We start from the raw sequence: 20,960 nt of genomic DNA, 5'->3' as shown, positions 1-20,960 counted from the left end.
AACATATTCATCCTAAGCCTGGCTAACTTCTGAAGAGAAGAATGCAAGAAGGTTTTTTTGTTTTTAAATAATCCTTGAAGTGTAAATGAAAATAATTCACTTCTACAAGGAGTAACACTTAAGGAAGTATACACGGAGTTTTCTCTTTTAGGTTTGGGTTACTTTATGCATGGTGCTGGCAGTTCACTATTCTCAGAAGATGGGCATCAGAGTGATTAGAATTCTAATATAAACTTGAAAAACGGTGATTGAAATTGATGTTTTTACCCTTTGGGGAGGATGTTTTAACTGTAAAACTTGTTTAGGCTAGATTAAAGGTAATGTGTGTGTGTGTATGCATAAATAAATACATTTATATCCTTTCTTCGTAAGTATAGAAAGAGATGGAGAGTTCATGAAGCTCCAAGAAGTGAAGAAATATCCTGATCAGGCCCTTCAGGGAATTCTGCAGCAGCATCAGGATCCCAGTCGCAGTCAGGCCGCAACAGAAGTTCAGAACCCAGCGTCTCAAACGAGGTTAATCTTGAGCACATGGAAAAGGGAAAATGTGGGCACTGTCACTAAAGCAGGGCCACTTTTTACATCGGTCGTGTAGTTAGGTATCTAAAGCTCACCTGTGTTCTGCATTACCGTGTCGAAGCCCTGCTTGACCTACTGTGTTTGACTTTTGCAGTTAAAAATAAGTTAGGAGAGTACTCCTGGTCTGCAGCTGAAGATGCGTTCTTCAAGGACATTGCGGTGCTCAGAAACTGCCATCTCTGTGACAGATTGATGGAAAAGGACTCCGGCACAACATCCCAACTGTAATCAGGTCTTGGGTCATACATAGTAGTCAAGAGTGGTACTGATCTTTGTTACTTGGAGCAGGAGACCTGCATTCAGATATGTGGTTTTGGCTTCTTGCCATTGCATCGCTTGAGGCAGCCAGCGACTACCCTGCCGTTAGGGTGCCTGCCACCACGCTGCCAGTCTAGCGGGGCACCAAACATGTGGTTGCTGTGCCTACAACGCCCTCCCTACTCATCTCTCTGCTCTCCTGCAAGAGGTATGCTAGTTCAGTGTGAAATGGGACAACAATGCTGCCTAATGTTTACATAATGTATTTGCTATCAAGACTTTAATGTGCTCTGTAAATAATTATTTAAGTCTAAAATACGATGATGAATATTGTTCTGCCTCCAAAACCTGTTAGAGTGGGAAAGGATCTCTCGGTGCTCTGGAAATGACCATAAATAGTCTGTCATCTTACACACTCTCATTTTGTTTGTTCAACTCTTGTGTCAAAGTGTGGAGGAATAATTGCTAATGTGCCAAAATTCAAAAGATTGAGCCACAGATACTAAAGTTGCTGTAGCTCAGCAGCTAAAAATGAAGAGAACTGGTAAACTAAGGAGCACTGCCTAATTTTTAGACTTACTAATGTGGGTTTTATAGCAGGCAGAAATGCCCTTTCCAAAAACATCACTCCTTTACTTTTAAAAAGAGATCTGTCCCCAACATTTACTAAATTAAATGACACTTTAATCCTTTGTCTCCCTTTGCTTACACTTGGAGGAAAATCCATGTAGTAAGGTTCCACAAGCAGATGTGTTTGATGTGGAAGCGGAACTTATTTTGAGGATAGAATATACTACTCAATGCTAGCTGTACTTACATCTTCACTATCACGCTCTTCCCTACCCACAAGTATCTTACATACGCTCTTTTTAAAAATGCACAGCATTGCTAGTTTCCTACAATTTTTTAGCAGGCAACTTCATGCATTTTTACTCTCACTGAAAGAAAATGCGTTCTTTTTATTATTCTGTGTCTTACTTTGTACAAGGTAAATTGCAGGCAAAGATCTATATGCAGTGAATCAAGTAAGTATTGATTCTCTTGGCAATGTTAGTAATAATAGGAACCTATGGTTATACTAGATATGTCATTTTGTAAAAAGCATCCTTTTTAGTTTGCATGAGATGGTTAATCAATTTTATGTGCATCTCCTTCAAGAAAAAATGGCTTTCCAAACTCCTAGAGAAAGAATATAAATTCTTTTATGAATGTGGCAGTTGCATCTATTTGGTCTTACTACTTGTACATGAAATTGTATAGGAACTTGTGGGCAGAGTACTAGTCTTGACTCTAAACCTAAACATCTGGCCTTGAGCATGTGTGAAATGATGCGTTATTTACCAGTGAACCTCTGAGTCCAATGGCATCTACTCACAAGACACATCTGCATATTTGCAGCGTGGCTACCTATTTTTATGACTGGACTCTGAATGAATCCAATTTTCAAAGGACAATGTGAATTTATTTGAAGTAGTGGCATTGTTATTAGGACTTATTTCTAAATAGCGTCCTTTGCTGACATTCAGTTTGGACCATGGCCTCTCTTATAAAATAGACACCATCACATTTCTTTTCAACCTATTATGGCAAAAAACCCATTAAAGACAAAGTCATGATTTCTGTTTTCCAATGTTTTGCCAATTTTGTGGTAACTACAGAAAGTTTTAGCTGTTTTTCTAACATGCTGCTGCTCTTGCCTCCAGCTTCTGAAGACTGTGACCCCATAAACCTCCTGTCTGTAGAGATAGCTAACGCTTTAATTGATCATTAGTAGACTTTCAAAATGAGTTTCCATCTGCCAAAAGATTAAGTGTCTTAGGAATTGACTTAGAGCAGTTTGATGCATGCAGGATAAATGCAAGTGCCTTAAAAAAGCACTGCTAGACCACAAGTTCTTGAAACACTTGCTTCTGAAGTACTTAAAATGAGAATTCACTAGCTCATTTTCAAAAACCAAAAAGCAAAACTTAACAAAAATGTTGAATTTAACCTTAGAACAAACCATGCAAATTTCAGCAGCTTTAATTTGTGACGTGCGTTTTTTGTTAAATTAATTTATTCCAACTTTAAAAAGCACATGCTTTGGGCCAAGAAAATGGTGAAAACTTTTCTACTAGCTGTGCTTGAGAATACTGAGCAAAAACATCTCCATGTTTTATCACAATTTTTCACAATTACAGGGGTTGCTTGTCCTTCTGTTTTCTTTAAACTTTTACCTTTTAGCGTACTTGGAGTGATTTTTACACATTTCCATGTTGCTTTCTCTCTTGCCATTTTCGTACAAGCCACTTTTCGGAAAACTTCTACCATTGCGATAACACTTACAGTTGTTACTACAGAACTAATGGCTTCTTTCTTAGGTATCTGAAAAATCAGTGCTATTTAACTCAGTTAAGAACAGATCTGGCTGGTAAGAATTACTATTCTGGCTGTGTTAGAGCTGTCAGCATTGTTGTAGAAGAAAATACAGGAACTGCAATTGTCCTACAGCAGTGCCGAAAGGTGGACGTGATGTGTGTTGCGTAGGTTAGCCATCACACTTAGCTGTAGTTACGGGTTCCTCGTTAGTGTTTGTCTTGTGACCCCAAAATGGGCAACTGCAGTGATGTTTACACTCTTCCTAGTGGTCCTTTAATGCCTTCTAGAGTACATGCTTTTAGGCCTGCTTACAGTTGTGGTAGCTGAGACAGCAGAGCAGCTGGCATGGAAATGACAGTAAAAAGATGTAGGTGGATGTTCCAAATTCACATTTTTTTTTCCCAAATGTCTGTGTCTTCCTCTTGTTCACCACTCAGACTAGGGGAAAACGTGTCTAAACGCACAGTTTTATATATAATCACTAGTGGGTGTTGACACAACACCTAATTGGATTTGGGCCGTAATTATAGGGAGTGGAAAGCAAAGGATACTACTTTTGCAAATAACACTGGGAAGATTAATCTTACCTAGGTATGAAAGGTTGCATTCTGTTTGCCTTGTCAGGCAAAGTGGAAAATACTGGTATCGTCAGTGGCATATCGATTTATGACAGGATGCTGGAGCTGGTTTAATATAGGTTGTCTCTAAAAAGCAAGATTTATTTACTTATTTATTTATTTTACTTTATTTGCCACATGTTGATGGGAAAGCATCCATTTAAGGAAATGAATATGGGTAATGTTATTCTGTCAAAAACTGCAATGTTTGAAGAAATAAAAAAAAAAAAGAGGAAAAATAAGATCTTGACTTCCAATTTGATAATAATGGAATATGAAGGCCAGATTGTAACTGTAGAAGTTCATTTCAAATTTAAATATTTAGCATTTTCACTAGTCCGCGAATACAAGAAAATTTATTACTTTAAGATGGAATTTAGATCTTTGACATGAAGCTGATATTTTCATAGTGTGAAAAATATCAAGCTGACATTATACTGTCTCATTTGATGACTTCCAAATGTCAGAGTGCAGTAACTTATTCATAGGGACCTCAGTGTCTTGCGATAGTGTCAATTTAAAAGACATTTACATCGGCTTTTTTATTTAAACATGTAAAATGGAATATGCAAAGTGGACGAGGAGAAGGGGGAAAGACCAGGGGCAAGAAAGTTCTTAATAATAGAATGAGGCACTTTTAAGGCTAATTTCCACCAAAGCCTGACAGCTGCACGGGCAGCGCTTCTGACAGCTCCCCTCTCCTTCCCCTCATGTTATTTCCCTCATTCCCAGCTCTGCACTCTCATGTTTCTTGTGATTTCAACACAATTTAGGGGATTAAAAATAGCATGGTATACTTTCCTGGAAAAGATTTAGTAATAATGGAAAGATATTGACTATTTTGAGATGATTGTACCTGGGACTTAATGATACCGTTGGCTGAAGAAGAGCTCAGACGGATTACAGAGCCACAACAGTTGAATACAGGCAGCATAAATTTATATTCTGTTTAAAACTTTATGAGGGTGCGTGGCTGCGCTTCAGCTGACGGGCTACAGCCCCGCGGACGATGAGCTTATTCCTTTTTGTGGGTCGGAGACTGTCACACCTCGGCTGACGGAGGCGGGCCGCTGCGGAGGGCGGCCATTTTGTTGGGCGCTGAGGGAAAGGCAGCCTCCCGCCACCGCCTCCGGTGCTGCCCGCGGTCGCTCGCTGCCTCGGAGGCTGCCGGCCTGCTCGTCCCCTGACGAGCCTGCCTGAACCGAGGGGGAGGCCGGGGTGGAAGTGCCCCACCGGCAGCCATGCTCTCCCTGGGGCGCGGGCCGGGGTGGCGGCGGCATCCCCTGCCGGCGGACGCCGGCAGGGGGCGCCGCCGCCACCCCGGCCCGCGCTTTCGGCTGCCGCCGCCATGTCGGAGCTGGCGCTTGAGGAGCTCTCGGCTCTTTCCGCCATCTACTGCGAGCCGGACGCCTGCGAGGTGCTGGCGGTCTCAGGTGAAGGCGGCCGGGATCCTCTGCCGAGAAAACCGCGGGCCGGCAGGCTCTCGCCGCCCTGCTCAAGCGACACACGGCGCGGCGGCGGCGCCTCAGCCGGTCATCCTCCCCTCATCCTCCCCGGTGACGGGGGGGGGGGAGGACGGGGACGACGCTCTGCCCAGCGGGGCAGCACCGGCTTAATCTCTTTATATTAGCGGCAGCGTCAAAGATAGGTGCCTTCTCGGCTTTCCGTGCCCCATTGTGTATTTTTCTTGCTGGCCTCTTTGTAGGGGACAAGGCCTACTTGGGCCCTCAGTTGTAATTAGCGACTTTCTTCATTCCCGCCCTGTGTGGAAGCTTGCAGTAGGTGAAGGGCAGCAGTGGGAATGGGCTAGCTGCTGTGTGGGGGAAATAAGCAGTTGCATCTCCCACATGTAACAAGACCAGGCATTTATCCTGTAGTATTTAATAGGGGTGCAGCTGTTGCTGTGGATAAGAAGCCTTCCGTCATCTCTCTCTTTTTCTGGGTGTAGGGTGATAATCCGAGCTTTACGATGTGCCGTACGTTCTCTAGCTTCAGCAGTATGTGTGTGGCTGTAGGTTTTACAGGGTACTAAGGCTAATCTCCCGTGTTTGTCGTAGGTAGGGAAGTGAGAAGATTTGTAGTGCTTGCCTGGGAATGAGGTGACCGTAGACTTCTCTACTCCACGTTTTCTGCACCAGCCATGGTGGCCACTGATCAGAACGTAATTTTAGGAGGTGACTTTTATCAGTCTTTGCCGTCACAGTGCTGTGAAGATGCGCCTTCAGCAAGGCAGAGTAAATCTCAGTAGTTCCAGTGTCAAACAGCAGTTACTATCAGGCTTAAAGAAAGTGTCAGGTGGGATATGCAAGTGTTGCACGTCTGTTCAGATCCAGATCATAAGTAAGTTTTGCTTAGTGCCTACCACAGATGTGACAACTCTCCTATATATTTGTTCGAGATACACACACACACACACACACACACACACACAGAATATGCATATATTCTGTATCACTTACTATTCCCTGGTGTCCTGGGAGCTATTGCAGCATGCTGCCCAGCTCCCCAGTTCAGCGATGGCCAGCAAGCAGCTTCCTGCTGGTTGGAATGCAGTAAAGTCCTGGAGAATGCTGTTAAAAATGGATCCAGTGGCCTGATGTCAGATTTTGTCTGGTGTGTATTCAGGCCAAAAGAACTGGGATTGATAAGGAAACGCTCTTTTTACTGTGAGGGTGGCTGAGCACTGGAACAGGTTGCCTAGAGAGGTTGTCGAGTCTCCATCCTTGGAGATACTCAAAAGCCATCTGGATGTTGCCCTGGGCAGCCTGCTCTACGTGGCCCTGTGTGAGCGGGGAGGTTGGACAAGATGACTTCCAGAGGTCCCTGCCAGGCTCAACCATTCTGTGATTCTGTGAAAATAACTTTGTGTTGCTTTGGTGTGAAGTTACGTGTGTCTGCTCTTGAGTGACTCACTGTAACTATAAAGTTACAGAGAATTGAATAAACCTTGAACTTTTATTTGAAAATAGTTGTTGAAATAGATTTGCACAGAACAGCAAGTGGTTATTTGAAAAGAGGACTTTATGTGTAGACAGCCTCAGAGGGATGAAGACATTAGTGTCTGCATGGAGCACAATTAACTGAGGTAATCTAAAAGCAGAATTGTTTTGTTTCTAGATCTACATGACACTTCTTGCTCCAGTACAGGCAGGTAATTCTGCCATTTTATTTTTTTACTTGGTATTTAGAGTTGTATTTTTAAAATATGATTGATGAAATGTTTCAGCTGAGTTTTATATTCTTAAAATCAAAAAGTTCAGGAATGTTATTTCAGGCATAATTTGAAAATACAGTATCCAGGCTTAGCAGATGTTTATTTTAAAAAACGTGAATGTATCTGAACATTGCATATGCACGTCTGTTCCCCCAAATCTGTTAGAAAAATATACACACGTCCTTCTCTGTGCTTCATATACAGAAAAATGATTTTGTGTTTATAAGTTACTGGGATGAAAAAAGGCTTAGAAACTTTCCTGGAACGTAAAGTGAAGTGCCATATTACATTTATATTGATGTTATGTGACCTTGCAGGGTCTTTAGCCAGGCTGTGTTCGTGATATGTAAGGATCATGCATATTGATTTCCGTCGTTTTCTGCTAGAATTGAAAAAATTATTTACAACAATGATGATTGGTAGTTTTCTTTGAGAATTTACTTCTGCTTTACGTTTGAGCTACCAGATCCTATAGTTTGTATACAATTAAGCTTTGCTGTATTCGTTAGCTTACGTTTGCTTTATCTCTTCAAACCATATAAATTATCACTGACAAATGGTCTACAGAAGTAACTTCCAGTAAAACTGTTATGTTATGCTATCTCTAATACATTAAGAGTAATTTGCCTGTAGATCCACAGGATCAAAAAGGGGGCCATTGGGGATTTATGGTTTTGAGAGATGTAAGAAAATGCTTTCGCAGGTCTCTTGGTATGCTAAAAACTTTGGCTTTCTGGAATTTAACAATGCAGTATTCAGAATTTAAAATACATTTTTATCAAAACCAATATGTTGATGAATTTAAATAAACTAATTACAGCATATCTATTTTACCTCACATATCTATTTACAAAGATTAGTGTTACAGATAGAAATCCATAATTTACTTGTTAATCTGTTCTCTTCTGGTTTGCTCACCAAGCTTGCTATAAAAATATATTTATATATTCTAAGCTTGTACATTAGTAGGTGCCATTTTCTGAATTTAAAAATAGACTGCATGTGTTGCATAAAATGCCTTTGGGCAGGAGAGGAGGGGGATATCTGTCTGGTTGACATGGAACATAAGAAAAAATCTGAAGTATGCTAGAGCTAAATATACTGATAAGCATGCAGCTAGGGGGGAAAATGAGTTAAAATGTATTGAGCTTAGTCTTATTAGCACATTAAATGCCAGCAGAACGGTCAAACCCAACCTTTTATTTCAGAAATAATCACTATTTTGCTGTGAAGACAACTCAGACCTTGTAGCATGTGCAAACAAAGGAAGTATTTCTTTAGAGCCTCGTTACACAGGGCGACGGAGGTTCGCTCTTTGTTCTGCCAGCCGTCTGCAGTGCTGGTGCAGAAAATGGATGCTGGAATGTTTAAATAAACTTTAGACACTGTAGCCCCACAAACGTTTTGAACCAATTCTCCTTTTTTAAAAGTAAGTCTGAAGCAGATGTAAATGAGCACGGCTGGGCTTTTTGCGATGGCTCAGGGTAATACACCTTGGGATGCGAGGCTGCGCTGCTTCCTTCGGATTAGTTCATCATCACAGGGAAAGGTGTGAGATTGTTGCAGGCTTAAGAATATGATCACTGCAGCAGGAGGCCCTTGCCGAAGGGGCAAGGTTGGCCTGTCTGTTTATCCCTCAGTTACTTCTGAGTTGGTGAGATCTGTTATGACAAGAAAGTGAAGAAATCCTAGGAGGATTATCAGAAAGGTAACATGTTTTTCTGTCACTGTAATTAAGCTGGCAATAGAGTAGTATTCTTCAACTCATTTATAGGCTGTGCATTTTAAAATTTATTGGCAGCATAGTTTAAAATAAAGTACTTCATGGGCAGGAATATAGTAATGTTAATACTGTTCAGCCAAATGCCGCTTGCTTTCAGCTGGCCACGTACCTGGTGTGGCTGCCCTGTGTACAGGGCAGCTGGAAGGAGGTGGGTCGGCAGGCACTGTCTGTGCAGTGCGATGCGATGCTCAGGTGTGTGTGGAGACCCTCCATGGTGGCTACGAGGGTGCTGGGGGTCCCAAGAGGTGCAGTGCAGGCTTTTCATCTTCTGTGTGTGGTTATGTGTCCGGAGCCTAGCATAATGGCAGAGGAGCTATCGTTGCTAGTGCCCTGTAAGAAACATTTGTCAGGGCAGCAAAAGGCAGACATTGGAATGGGAAGGCTTGGGGTCCTCCTGCATAGCTATGGCCTGTGAGTGAGGGCCACGTGCTGCCTGATGGGCGCTGTGGAGACTGGAGTCTTTTCTAAGCCTGGTACATTTCTGAGGAATAAACTTGTCTTACAAATAGTCTGTAACCTTTCATTGGGTCTCAGAAGATTGGAGACCAACTCCCATTGACATGGAATGAGGCTTTGACATATAGCATGTGTAGTTATGTGCGTGGTTGGGTGTGATGTCATTTAATTCACCGGATTTGCGTCCACTAGTTTCAGTGCTGGATTTGATTCTGGTTTTGTAGCAATGGTTTGTAGATGTTTGGAGACTTCTTTGTAGTAATGCTAGAGTTTGATTATTGGGTTTGGAGGGTTTGGTTTTTTTATTTTGTGACTGCTCTGACCTAGAGTTATTTGTATGACCCAGGAAGGAGGTTTGGAAACAAGCCCTTAGCTAAGCTTCTCTAAAGTGCTTCTGTCTGTCCAAGCCACTTTTAGGATCTTTCATTTATTTAGTAGGGTTCAAATATAAAATCATAGAGAGCACTGAGGGTGGTTAGCAGCATCAGCAATACTAATAAAACATAATGCAACTGACTGTCATGTAAAGGAAGGTAAGGTAAGGTAGGGGGAGAAGGTGGCAAGTCACTTCAAAAGAGCGCCTCTGAAACCCAGCACTGCTCTAATCTGCCTTTCAAATCCGGCTTCTCCTGCCCTCCTAGAATGAACCAACCTGACGTTTTAGCAATTTTTTAAAGAAATGGGGTGAGGTGTTTGGAACGCATCAAAAGGGTCAAGCAGAGAACATCTGAAGAAGAGCATCTTTTATCTGATGCCCTCTTTCTCATTGCAGAGGAGGAAAAGTAGGTTAGGTCTTTGTCCTCGCATTTTTCTTCATGAAGTTTTGTATTGTCTTTCTGTGAAACATGTTTTAGTTCAGGTTTTATTGCAGGAATTACTGTACATAACTTTCATATTCATTGTCTTTGATTATGTGATTTTTCAGGAGGATGTGGTCTTTTGCCCTTCCTGTTATGTACTGCATGTATTCTTTTCACTCTGAAAATATTTCTGTTCTGAAGTAGACCAACAAGACGTTTTGAGTAGATATGTGGGTATATATATGCATATTTTTATATAAGTATGTGTGTATATATATGTATGTATGTAGTATCTAGGGTCAGATGTACATCAGAGATGTTTTAATTATGACAGTCCAACTGTTGTAGAGAAGTTGACAGAGAAGAATTAAGCATAGGTTCCCTGAAAGTTGTAGGGGACAAAGAATCTGACTTTTTTCTTTTCAAATCTCTCTAGGGTAGAACTGCTCTTGAAATCTTCAAAATTACGTAGGACAAGTCTACTTACCTTGCGCTGATATTGATGGTAGACATCCTACAGGTTTCTCTGTGAGCAAAGTTAGGGCAGCGCTGAGTCCATCCAGAAAAGTCTGTATTTTTGGTTGTCCTCGCTGCTGCTGTTGAGCTGTGGAAGCTGACTTATGTGTTTCTGAGAGACAGTTCTTTATTACTGACTTGTCTAGACTTTGAAAGAGCCAAAAGGTGTGAATGCTTTTTAGAATGTGTTAATAACTTTCCTTCTAGTATAATATGGAAGTGTTTCATTCCAGGATCCCCGGCAAGTATAGCTTGAGCCATTGGTTGCAACCCCCCACCCCACAAAAAAAACCCCTTACTTTATATGGAATGGCAGTCATTTGAGTTGAATTGTTAAAGAAAATAACATGACTTAATAATATATATATATGTATTTCAACTTCAAGCAAACTATTAATGTTTATTTTTTGATACTTCCCAGAGACGCATGGAATCACGTTTAGAATTCAAATCAGCGTGAAAGAACTACTGGATACAGATGTACTTTTAAAGCTGTTATTTCATTTACCAGTCAATTATCCATCAACTCTACCGGATATTTCTGTTAACTCAGACCAGCTTACAAGGGCCCAATGTATGGACGTGAAAGATAAATTACTTGAACAAGCAAAGAAGCATCTTTCTGAACCCATGGTACATGATCTGATTCTTTGGATACAGCAGCATCTTAAGTATGTCATTAAGCAATCAGCAACAGTTTGCAATGAAAAACCTACTTTGTCAAAAGGAACAAGTACAGAGGATGGTATCTGGATGCTCCTTTTGCATTTAGATCACATGAGAGCAAAGGCAAAATACGTCAAAACTGTGGAAAAATGGACTTCAGATCTAAGGCTGACTGGAAGACTGATGTTCATGGGCAGGATAATATTGATTCTTCTTCAGGGTGACAGGAGCAACATTAAGGTGCAGGAACAATGAATGTTGACTAGTTCTATCGATTTACCACTGAAACCTATGTGTCTGAATTTTTTGTGTGTGTTTTTCTAAGATTAACAGTTTTGGAAACAGATGGATCATTAGGAGACCAGGAAGGCCCAACAACTTCATTCTGTATTTAAGAAAAAGAAGTTATTTTATGAGAAAGAAACCAGTTATACCCGTAGACCTGTGGCCTGTATTGCTTTGCTTCCCACTGTAATTATACCCCTGTATTCCCTGTCTTTCCTGACTGTAATGTGCCTAGGTTCGGGCTCCTGTATTCTCCAAACGCCCCAGAAAACTGAAAATTTGTGATGAGAAATTAATAACATATTTTTAGCTCATTTCTGCCTCTTTCCTTGACTGACATCACATGGGGCTCCTACTGCACGCCTAGGCTTTGAACTTCTTAGGAATTTCTGTACTTACGTACTTTGAACTTCTGTACTTATAAATTGCCACCACTTTAGGCAGGTTTTTGTGGTAATACTGGAGAAGAATGTTTTGGCTTTTCAAACTCATGTTCTCTAGATCACTTAAGACTGGGCTTAACTTCAAGCTGATGGATAGAAATGGCCACGCACCTCTTGGGATTGGCACTTTCAAAGTTTGATTGCTATGTTCTGAAAAAAATCTGTATGTTTTGTTATAGATTTTTGTATTTTACTAAAATTCAAATATACTAGGTGATATTTAATGTTTTGTTCTCTTTTGTCATTTAGGAGTACTTGATTCTTCAGAAAACTTCTAAGGTAGATGTGGACTCAAGTGGAAAGAAATGCAAAGAGAAAATGATTAGTGTACTGTGTGAGACAAAAGTACAGTCACAGCATAAAAGGTATAATTTAGTACTGTTGTGGATAGAAAAGTAACAGAGTCGATAATTACATTCTGACAGATCTAGGCATACTCATGAGTTTCCCTTTTACAATGTAGGTTTCAGACGTTTGAAGTCAAAGAATATTCAACGCTGGATGAGCTGCAAAAGGAATTTGAATCTGCAGGACTTACAACTCTTTTCTCTGAGTTTGTGCCTCCTCTCTTAAAATAAAATGAAAAGAAAACACTGAACTCTTTGACCAAAGCAGTGGTTGACTGCAGATGCTGATGGAAGATCAAAGGACTAATTTGGCAAACAACGTTAAAGCTTTTCTGCAAAAAATGCTAGAAGTAGCCATCCTCTTGCAAGACCAAGAAGGCAATTCATACATTAAGAATTGACAATGTTTTGACATTTATATGTTCATGGCTTTTTCCAAGGAATCTGGAGTTAATTGTGAGAATTGCATGGCAAGCATGAGAGATTGTGAAGAAATCATGTTAAAATAATAGTCTTCTAGTTACACTCTGTTTTGCAATCCCTGTTTTTCAATGTTTTGGTTATTATCTCTCATGGTAGTGTTTTTTTAAAATGGACTGCTAGAAAGCATGATTAATTCTGCTTTGAAAGCTTAAATGAAGATATTTCTATAAAAAGCAGAGCAAACACAGATTTGAATATATGAGGACAGCATATACTTAATATCCCTTAGGTATTCATCTGCTAACTTTTCCTTCTCCATTTATTTGACTATAAATGCTAGACTGTTGATTTAAAGAAAAAGTTCATGTCACTTGAGGCCTGAAAAAACTTATAAGTGTCTTCTTGAATGTTAGTTTTTATTCAAAAATGTATAAAAACACCCAAGTGGAGAATTTAAATTGATTAAAAAGCTAAGGTAAAGCCAGTTGTGGTATTTTCTTTGTTAGTTTACAGATTCCTTTTTGCACTTTATCTGGTTTTACTGTCTGTGCCTCTTTAGATACTAGATACCTTGATTCAATTAAACTGTCAGAGCAGTATGTATACAGACTTCAGTCTTCTCTCTCTCAAGACTTCTGGTCAAGTCTTCTGTCATTTTAGAAGCTGGTAAGTTTTAACTGGCTATTAAATTTTCCTTTAGCATTTTTTTTTGATTGGTGAGTGGCCTTGGCCAGTTTATAAATTTTTTTATTACTAGTCTGTGTTTTACTTCAGTATAATATTACAAATTGTATACATCAGTTTTACAAATGAAATTGTGCAAGTTCTGTTTCCCTGGGGAGAATTGGATACTTATTTCTTATAATTATTAATGTCCTTTTGTTTCTATTTTACCTGATACCATTCTCTAGCAAGACTAGACAAGTTGTCCAGTAGTAAAAATTTTGAAGTCATGAGTTTCTCAGTAACTAGTAATGCCATCTCAATTGGTTTTAGCATGTAGCTAGACATGTGCTTTACTGCTGTCTAAAACTCACTCCCAGCAGCCAAATGTCTCCTGTATTCTTTGTTAACTGAATAGATTTGATCAATTCAGTGTAAATTAAATTCTCTCTGTTGTACTGGGGGAAGACTGCTACAATTTGGTTAGTTCCTGCAGTGTGGTTTGGCGAATCATGATGTAAGATATTCTGATTTCCAGTTTCATACTCAGACCATGAGCTCACACCTCTTTCTTTATGTATACTAGAAAAGCAACTAAAGCAAACTATTAATATTTTTAGGTTTTATTATTTGAGATATCAAATGTGTAAAGGGTTTTAGACGATTTGAGAGTTTCTTAAATTTTTAAGTAGTTTGGTAATTTTCCTAATATGGAGTGTCTGAAATACGTATGTTAGCATGTTATTTTAAGCCCTGAGGCTTATTTAATGAGACAGTAGCAGAAGCTCTTAATGAATCTTTCATGTATAGCACATATAGTAGTACTTCAAGCACAGTAGAAAACAGACTGGGTTAAACAGGTTTTACAAATCTGTTGTATATTATTTTGAAATTGCTTCCGGAGAGAAAGGAAATCTAGTTTTCTATTATTTTAAGTGTATGCAGAAATGAATTTTTACTTTTATAAAGAAGAATAAAACACAAGTATCTTTAAAATATTAAAATAACATATATTCTAAATGATAATTTTCAGAATTGAGCTATTCCCAGTTAAAATATCTATGTTGAAAAGCTGTATGTCAGTGGAGTATAAAGTCTTGAAAAAATGCAGAGGCTCTCTCCTTATACTATGCGATAGAGCTGACAAGTATCAAAACCAAGAAAAGGCCTGTGCTTGTACAGTGTAAGGAAACGTGATCAGTATCTCCTTGCAAATCTAAATGTTGTAGAGTTATGCCAGATGGATTTTATGTCCTCAGCCAGATCTTTACTTTAAAATGCTCCACTTTTCTGCAAAAAGAATAGTAAGGTACTTCAGCACAACCTGTATCACAATCTTGGCCATTAAAGTCTAGTCGGGGCCCTGTCCAATTGTGTAAACCAGTTGTGTATTCTTTCTCTTGATTTTGGGAATTGGCTTGAATAGTGTACCTAATCATGTGATCTCAATTGCGTGTAACTACAAAAATAATTGAGGTGTACAGTTGTGGTGGTCATCTTTCTTGCAAGATATGATGCAGACTGTCCAAATTTTTCCTCCCTACTATAAAAGCTACTGGAATTAGCTGCGTAAGAAAGACCATTTGTGGTGTCAGTGGTTGCCAGTTGCACTTGGATATAAACTTACGTATTTTCTTAAATATTATTGCCTGATGCACTCCTGGTTAACTGTTTGGTCAGAGCTAGCATTCTGCAACAGCCAATTTTAAAAATTAAAAGAAGTTAAAGAACAGATGACAGTTGGGTGAGTTGCAACTCTGTTCTGGTCTGTGCTCATCTTGCCAAACGAAGTTGTGGTAAGAAGCTAGTTGATTTCTGTGTTTCAGGAGTTGTAAAAAGCAGTTTATACAATGGATTTTTATCATAGTTGAATTTGTTACTCACTAACTTATATTGGACAAATCAACAAGTCCAGTGTAGGAAAGGACTGCAGTTTTTTTGCTTGGTTTGATGTGCTTCAGAAGAATTACAAATCCGATCAGCTTGATACTGTTCAGACAGCAAAGAACATGAAAACTGATGTCAGTCTGATTCTGTCAAAGCAAATGCTTTTGCCTACCCATCAATCAGTCACTTATTCTGAAGGGTAGGAGGATATCTTGTGTTCAGACAAGTAAACAATATTTTTAAAGGTTGTTCTTTTGGAAGGATATTGCAGCTGTCTGTTAACTGATGGTTTGTTTGCATTTGTTGTAAAAAGAGATGGGCAAGCCTGTGAGCCCCTGGGGCACAAAAGTCATCGAAATGCATACTGTGGTGCATGTTCTGCCCTCCAAGGGAACTGAAGCAGACACAGGAGAAGAAAACAGGGAAATGAAATCAGAACTCCTGAGAATAGTTAGAGAGCGCATATCAGTGTCTAAAAAGTTAGTGAGGTGCATATAGCTATCCGAATCGGACAGTCAATTGCAAGGAAAAAAGAAATCCACAAAGAAAAAAATGGTTTAACAAATAAGAAGCTGGCTTTCTTGTGGATGTTGTATTATATATATCCACAATAATATATATATTGTAATAATATACATATGTTATATATATATGAAATATATAATATTCTTCGAACAGCATCGTTGGTAAAATCTCATTTCCTGTGGACTTGCATGTGTCTAAACAATTGCACACATGAAGCCCTTTCTTGCAGAAGAGAGAGTCATGACAATGCTTTCCCAGGTGGGTTCTCCAATGCCTGATGTCGATTGTGCTCTCTGCATAAATCGTAAAAGTATCAATAGCATTTGTCTTCTCTGTCTGCTACCTCTTCTCATCAAAGTTACAGGAACATGGTTGCTTTCAGGTTTTTAACCTCTCATTTTAATTGAAATTAGTTGAATTCAAAAGTTCTAGAAGAATTTTGTACTAGAAATATGTGATGCAGTATAAATATGGACAGCACAGCCACATAACTGTAGTTTCCTTTGAAAATCAGGCTAAAATGAAAGCTCTTGCAATAGGACTGACAACTTGAAGAATCAAGTTTTTAGGAAAAAAATGAGGTTTGATTGGTCTTTTTGAATCCCTTGGTGTATTAAGTGTGAAGAAAACAAAAAATAGATTAAGAAAGATACATAGAAATAGGAGCAAAACCCCCAACCCAGCATCAGCCTATTTGCACAGTTGTTTTTGCATGAATACGTCGCATCCAAAGCATCCATTCTATTCTGGAAAAGACGTGCTCGATCCTCAGAAGGGTGTGTGAAGCTGCTGACAAATTTGATTGTTTTGTGAATAAGGCTTTTTGTGTTTTTGTAGTTCTAGCTAATTTTCCTATAATAAGACTATTTATTTCTTATTTCTGTGTGAACGACCCACAAAAACCAGAGAGATTAGTATGAATTATAGGCAGAAGTGCTGTAATGAGCCTGAAGAAACTTCATAGTGGAAAAATATTTTGGTTACATAATTTCTTTTAAATATAGTTTAGTAAACCGCACGTATGGATGATTTAAAACTAGCATCTCTTGATTTGTTCGGCTTTATCTGTGAAAATACAAATGTAATCATATTATAGTTCATTTGAAATAAGATGATGAAATGTTAACACACACTGTATTTCTGCCAGAGTTTGAAACTGAAATTGCTTATATTATGAAATAGTGCAATTGTTGGAATCAACTTTCATATATCTTATAGTTGTATTAAACATTATCATCCTGTCTCTTCGTGCATAACACATGCAACACTGGCAGCACTCTTTTCTTGTTTTATATTTTATACGTGTACTTAATTTTATGTTATGTTATGCAAGAGTTATGATTGTTTTTAGGCTTAATTATAGATATAAATGGAACTTGAAATGTAAATATTCTAATAGCATTTTGCAGTTACTGTTCTGTGCTATGTTCACATATTGGCTTTTATATCGATATTAGTTTGTGTTTTCCAACCTCCCAGTATTAACCTGCAGTGAAGAGAACTCTTCAGAGTGACAGAAAAATTTGCCTACAAGACAGATTCACTTAAGGAATTCTTTGGACTCTAAAAATGAATTCCTTAATATTTGCAGTTAATTATGTATTCAGGTGCTTTAATTTTATTCTGGTAAGGTAATAACCATTACACTTTTGCTTCTCTTTGTGTTTCTTAATGTAATACAAGTAATCTGTTTGTATCCTGCATTAGAACATAGCTGATTGTGGAATTGCTTTCAATATTTTATCAGTATTCCCATTATAGATATCTAAGATTTGTTATATGTATACATTTTTATCTATTATAACCTGAATGCTGAGTCATTTTAGGATGAAACGGTACAAAAGATCTCTGAGATCATGAGAACACGGGCACTACTTTGTGCTGCATATTGTGACCTTTTACCTTTCTGAGAACAAGAAACGAAGACTGATTTCTGTGGGAAACAGTGAAGCGATCACAGTTTTCTTGAGCTGAACTCAACTGTGTTATAGTAGATCGCGGTCCCTGCTGGTTGGAGGCAAGGTACTCTGTAAGCCTTTATGGGGCCACATCTAACTGCTCCACTGAAGCCATTAGCTGGGTATTTCTTGAACTTTAGGTAGAGAATTGAGGGAGCTAATTTCACCTATGCAGAAAACAAATGCTTGACTGCTGCCTGATCTGAGCTTTACATCAGGAGAGCAGCCTGACGCTCCTTTTACATTGGTGCCACAGGGGCTAATAACCTAAAGTTTACACTAGTGCTAGTCAGAGAACGCTGCAGAGCAAAATCAGTGCCACGATTTTAAGACTGAAGGTGCTAAAATCAATGTACCTTTACCGTTCTTGGGACGCACTTTGAAAAAAATCAATGCAAAATGATTTTGTTGGTCTCTGATCTCTCACTAAACTGTTGTAGTATACAGAGGCAGGGTGTGTTTTTATGGGAGTTGATGCTATGAGTACCTTTCAGTCAAGATAATATAAAAAGCAGTTCTCTTTTAACGTAAAATAACTGAGTTACTTGTGAGAACACTGTCCACGTGAGATGCTGAACAGAAGCTGAGCTGTATGGATAGAGCTATGCCAGAGGCTGATTTTTATTTGGTTGAAGTGGAGGTGGTAGAAAGGAACAGACGGCAATAAAAACACTGGTGATGTGGCTCTCAGAGAAGCCAAAAGAAACTTTTTTTGGATTGATTGCTCTCTGTGAAGAGGTTTGGGAATACGAGCAAAGAAATTGCTACTGTATCCAAGCTTCAAGTAGAAAAGCCTGAAATAAGTATGCAGCTTCATTGTCATTTTCTCTTTTTAGCAGGAACAGCGTCTAGAACTGAGAACAAGCAATGGAAGTTTTCATGGGTATAGAGATGACTAACCTCACTCAAGAGCTGTAGGTGTCTGCAGAGAAATTAGAGCAATTCTTAGAAATTTTCCTCAAATGACCCAGGGATGAGAGAGGCTTTGTTGAGGCAACAGCCTCCGGAAGTCTCCTAAGAGTGGGAAGGCAGGCTGTCATACCTCCGGGTGGCTGGGGAGATTGGTGGAAGAGGTGACCAGCAGCTTCCAGGAGCAGATTATCTGCAAAATACGGGCTTTGTGGAAAGCAAGGACTAAGAGGGTTGACAAATCGCTTTCTGAAAAAGTTGTCTAGTTTTGTGTGGAACCAGAGAACACAGGTAAGTGTTTAATTTTTGTGACGCTTTTTCTGCATTGATATTACAGAGACCTGTCTTGGAGCTGTTAGATGGTCCTTGCTCAAATAGTGCGTACCGTCTTGGGAGGCTGATGTATTTCAATTCCACATCTATTACAAAGATCGTTTTGGATGATAAAGGTGGTCGGTGGCTTTACAAGATTTAAGTGCTGCAAACCTATTCTGGGTCAAGGATTTGCTGTGAGATTAAGAGCCACCCTTTAAGTATGGGTTAGACGAGGCACGTCTAATAAGAGCAAAAATGTGAGGGAAAGAAAACGCTCCACTGAAGTGGCTACAAGGGTTCCAGAAAATTGCTTCTGAGGTACCAGTATGGCAAAGGAGGACTTCAAGGTTACCTTTGCATTGACAAGGAGCCAAACGCTAGAAACTCAGCTGGGTGTGAGGGTGTCAGTCAGAGTTTCTGGGCTGCACGGTACCTGGAGAATGCCTGGAGCTTGGCACAGAGTACATGTCTTTCCTGCCAGCCGTGCACCAGATTTCTTTCTCTTTTTAATATTTTATTTATTTATTTAAAGGCAGCTGTAGAAAGGGAGCTGGAGGCTGCTTGCTATGAATTCTGTTATTTACTTCCCAGAATGCTATTTATTAAAAGATGCCACAGGTTTCCTTCAGACTAATTTTGAAGAATCAGGAGAATGCTTTTTAACAGAAAGAAAGGAACAATGATAAAACCTCAGGAGCAGCTGTTCATTTACATATTAGTTGCTGTGAAAAAAATTATCATAAGAAGAAGGACAGTCATAAAGCAGAGCGGGAGTAAAGGCATGTCCCCAAACTGGTCCAGAGTTGCCATCTCTCCGAGCTCCTGGCAGAAGCTGACGTTAGTGCTCAGCGGAGGAGAACAGGTATCTAAGCACTAGTGCCTGTTGCTGGCACTAGAGAGATCTTTGTGCAGGGAAATTGGGGACAGCTAAAGGCAAAGGCGAAGCTTGGAAGCACAGGCAGCACGCTGGTGATTTTTAAGGTCTCTGTTTTTAAACAGACATGGAAGCTGGGCTACTCGATGTGTAACACTGTTTGTAATACCCACAGGAGCACTGCTGCTGGCTCAGAAATACTGATTTGACTGACCAAATCTATTGGAAAGGGTAAATAAATTGAAACAATGTAATTGGTTCCAAAGGAAGAGGGTCATTGTAGGAGGTGAAGCTGTTCAGTACTGGGGAGCCCTGGTTTTGAAAGTTGGACAGTTGGAATGTTCTCCGTAGCTGGCACAATGAAGAGTGAATCACTGGGATTTTTTTGCATAGTTGTTAGTTGTAGCTATGTAAAAAAGGGAAATAATTGATTCTTAGTCTTGTAGTTTATGGATTTTTTCCTATAAATTCATTTAAATATATTCATATTAATATAAATTTTCTATAATTTCTATAAATTCACTGCTAAGTTGAAAAAAATGAGTTGTGGATAAATGTGTAGCAGCAAAAAGAAAAAGTTTTCCTGCCTTTAGGTAGACTGTGAGATTGAAAGTCCTGAGCGAAATTTTAGCTGTTAGGTTTCCTATGGATCTGAAGTAGCAATGGGTTACAGCTCACTGGAAAATTTCTTGCTAACAGCAAACCATTAAAAGTAGAGCAACAAATGTTATACAATTTCAGCTGCTGTGGAATAAACTTCCACAGAGAAAGTTGTGAGTGTGTGTTATAGAGTATTTTGGAGGGACTGTTAGAGGTAGCAGCCAGGGGGGTTTAAGATTTTTCTGGGTAGAGATAAGGATTTTATTTTTTTTTTTTTTCCTGATCCAGCAGCATAGGTTCTATTTATGCCATTTTCCAATAGCAGAAAAGAAAAGGGATGTACTTCTGGAAGTGTACCGTGAAACGGTAACAGAACTTTTAGCAAATCTGTAGGTCTCATTCATAAGTTTAAAAAAAACCCACCCCCACAAACCCCAAAGCACAGACGCATGGAAATATCAAAGTCTTTCTGAAGGATTCTGGT

At 39.3% G+C, this 20,960-nt stretch overlaps 1 protein-coding gene across 3 annotated transcripts; it reads left to right on the top strand.

Moving 5' to 3' along the window:
* Positions 1–265: 265 nt before the first annotated feature.
* RWDD3 (RWD domain containing 3) lies at positions 266–17,624 on the top strand. Of its 3 annotated transcripts, none has more exons than XM_054212284.1 (4): positions 266–1,045; positions 11,003–11,487; positions 12,225–12,340; positions 12,439–17,624. In XM_054212284.1, the coding sequence occupies exons 1-4, from the start codon at positions 988–990 to the stop codon at positions 12,551–12,553; spliced, it is 774 nt and encodes a 257-aa protein (XP_054068259.1). In that variant the 5' UTR covers positions 266–987; the 3' UTR covers positions 12,554–17,624. The 3 variants fall into 3 exon arrangements, with proteins under 3 accessions (XP_054068259.1, XP_054068258.1, XP_054068260.1); XM_054212283.1 differs by lacking the exon at positions 266–1,045 and adding an exon at positions 5,137–5,245; XM_054212285.1 differs by lacking the exon at positions 266–1,045 and adding an exon at positions 6,975–10,047.
* The last annotated feature ends 3,336 nt before the right edge of the window (positions 17,625–20,960 follow it).

This window comes from Rissa tridactyla, chromosome 8, assembly GCF_028500815.1.
Source record: "Rissa tridactyla isolate bRisTri1 chromosome 8, bRisTri1.patW.cur.20221130, whole genome shotgun sequence".
In the NCBI taxonomy this organism is placed as follows: domain Eukaryota; kingdom Metazoa; phylum Chordata; class Aves; order Charadriiformes; family Laridae; genus Rissa; species Rissa tridactyla.
The sequence above is the reverse complement of the archived record's forward strand: the minus strand, read 5'-3'. Positions and strand labels throughout refer to the sequence as shown.

Bases quoted from the DNA above. Each gene is read 5' to 3' on its own strand.
- RWDD3 (XM_054212283.1), top strand. From the start codon at position 5,161: ATGTCGGAGCTGGCGCTTGAGGAGCTCTCGGCTCTTTCCGCCATCTAC. The intron at 11,488-12,224 runs GTGCAGGAACAA...TTTGTCATTTAG, and splicing joins GTGACAGGAGCAACATTAAG to GAGTACTTGATTCTTCAGAA. The intron at 12,341-12,438 runs GTATAATTTAGT...TTTACAATGTAG, and splicing joins GTACAGTCACAGCATAAAAG to GTTTCAGACGTTTGAAGTCA.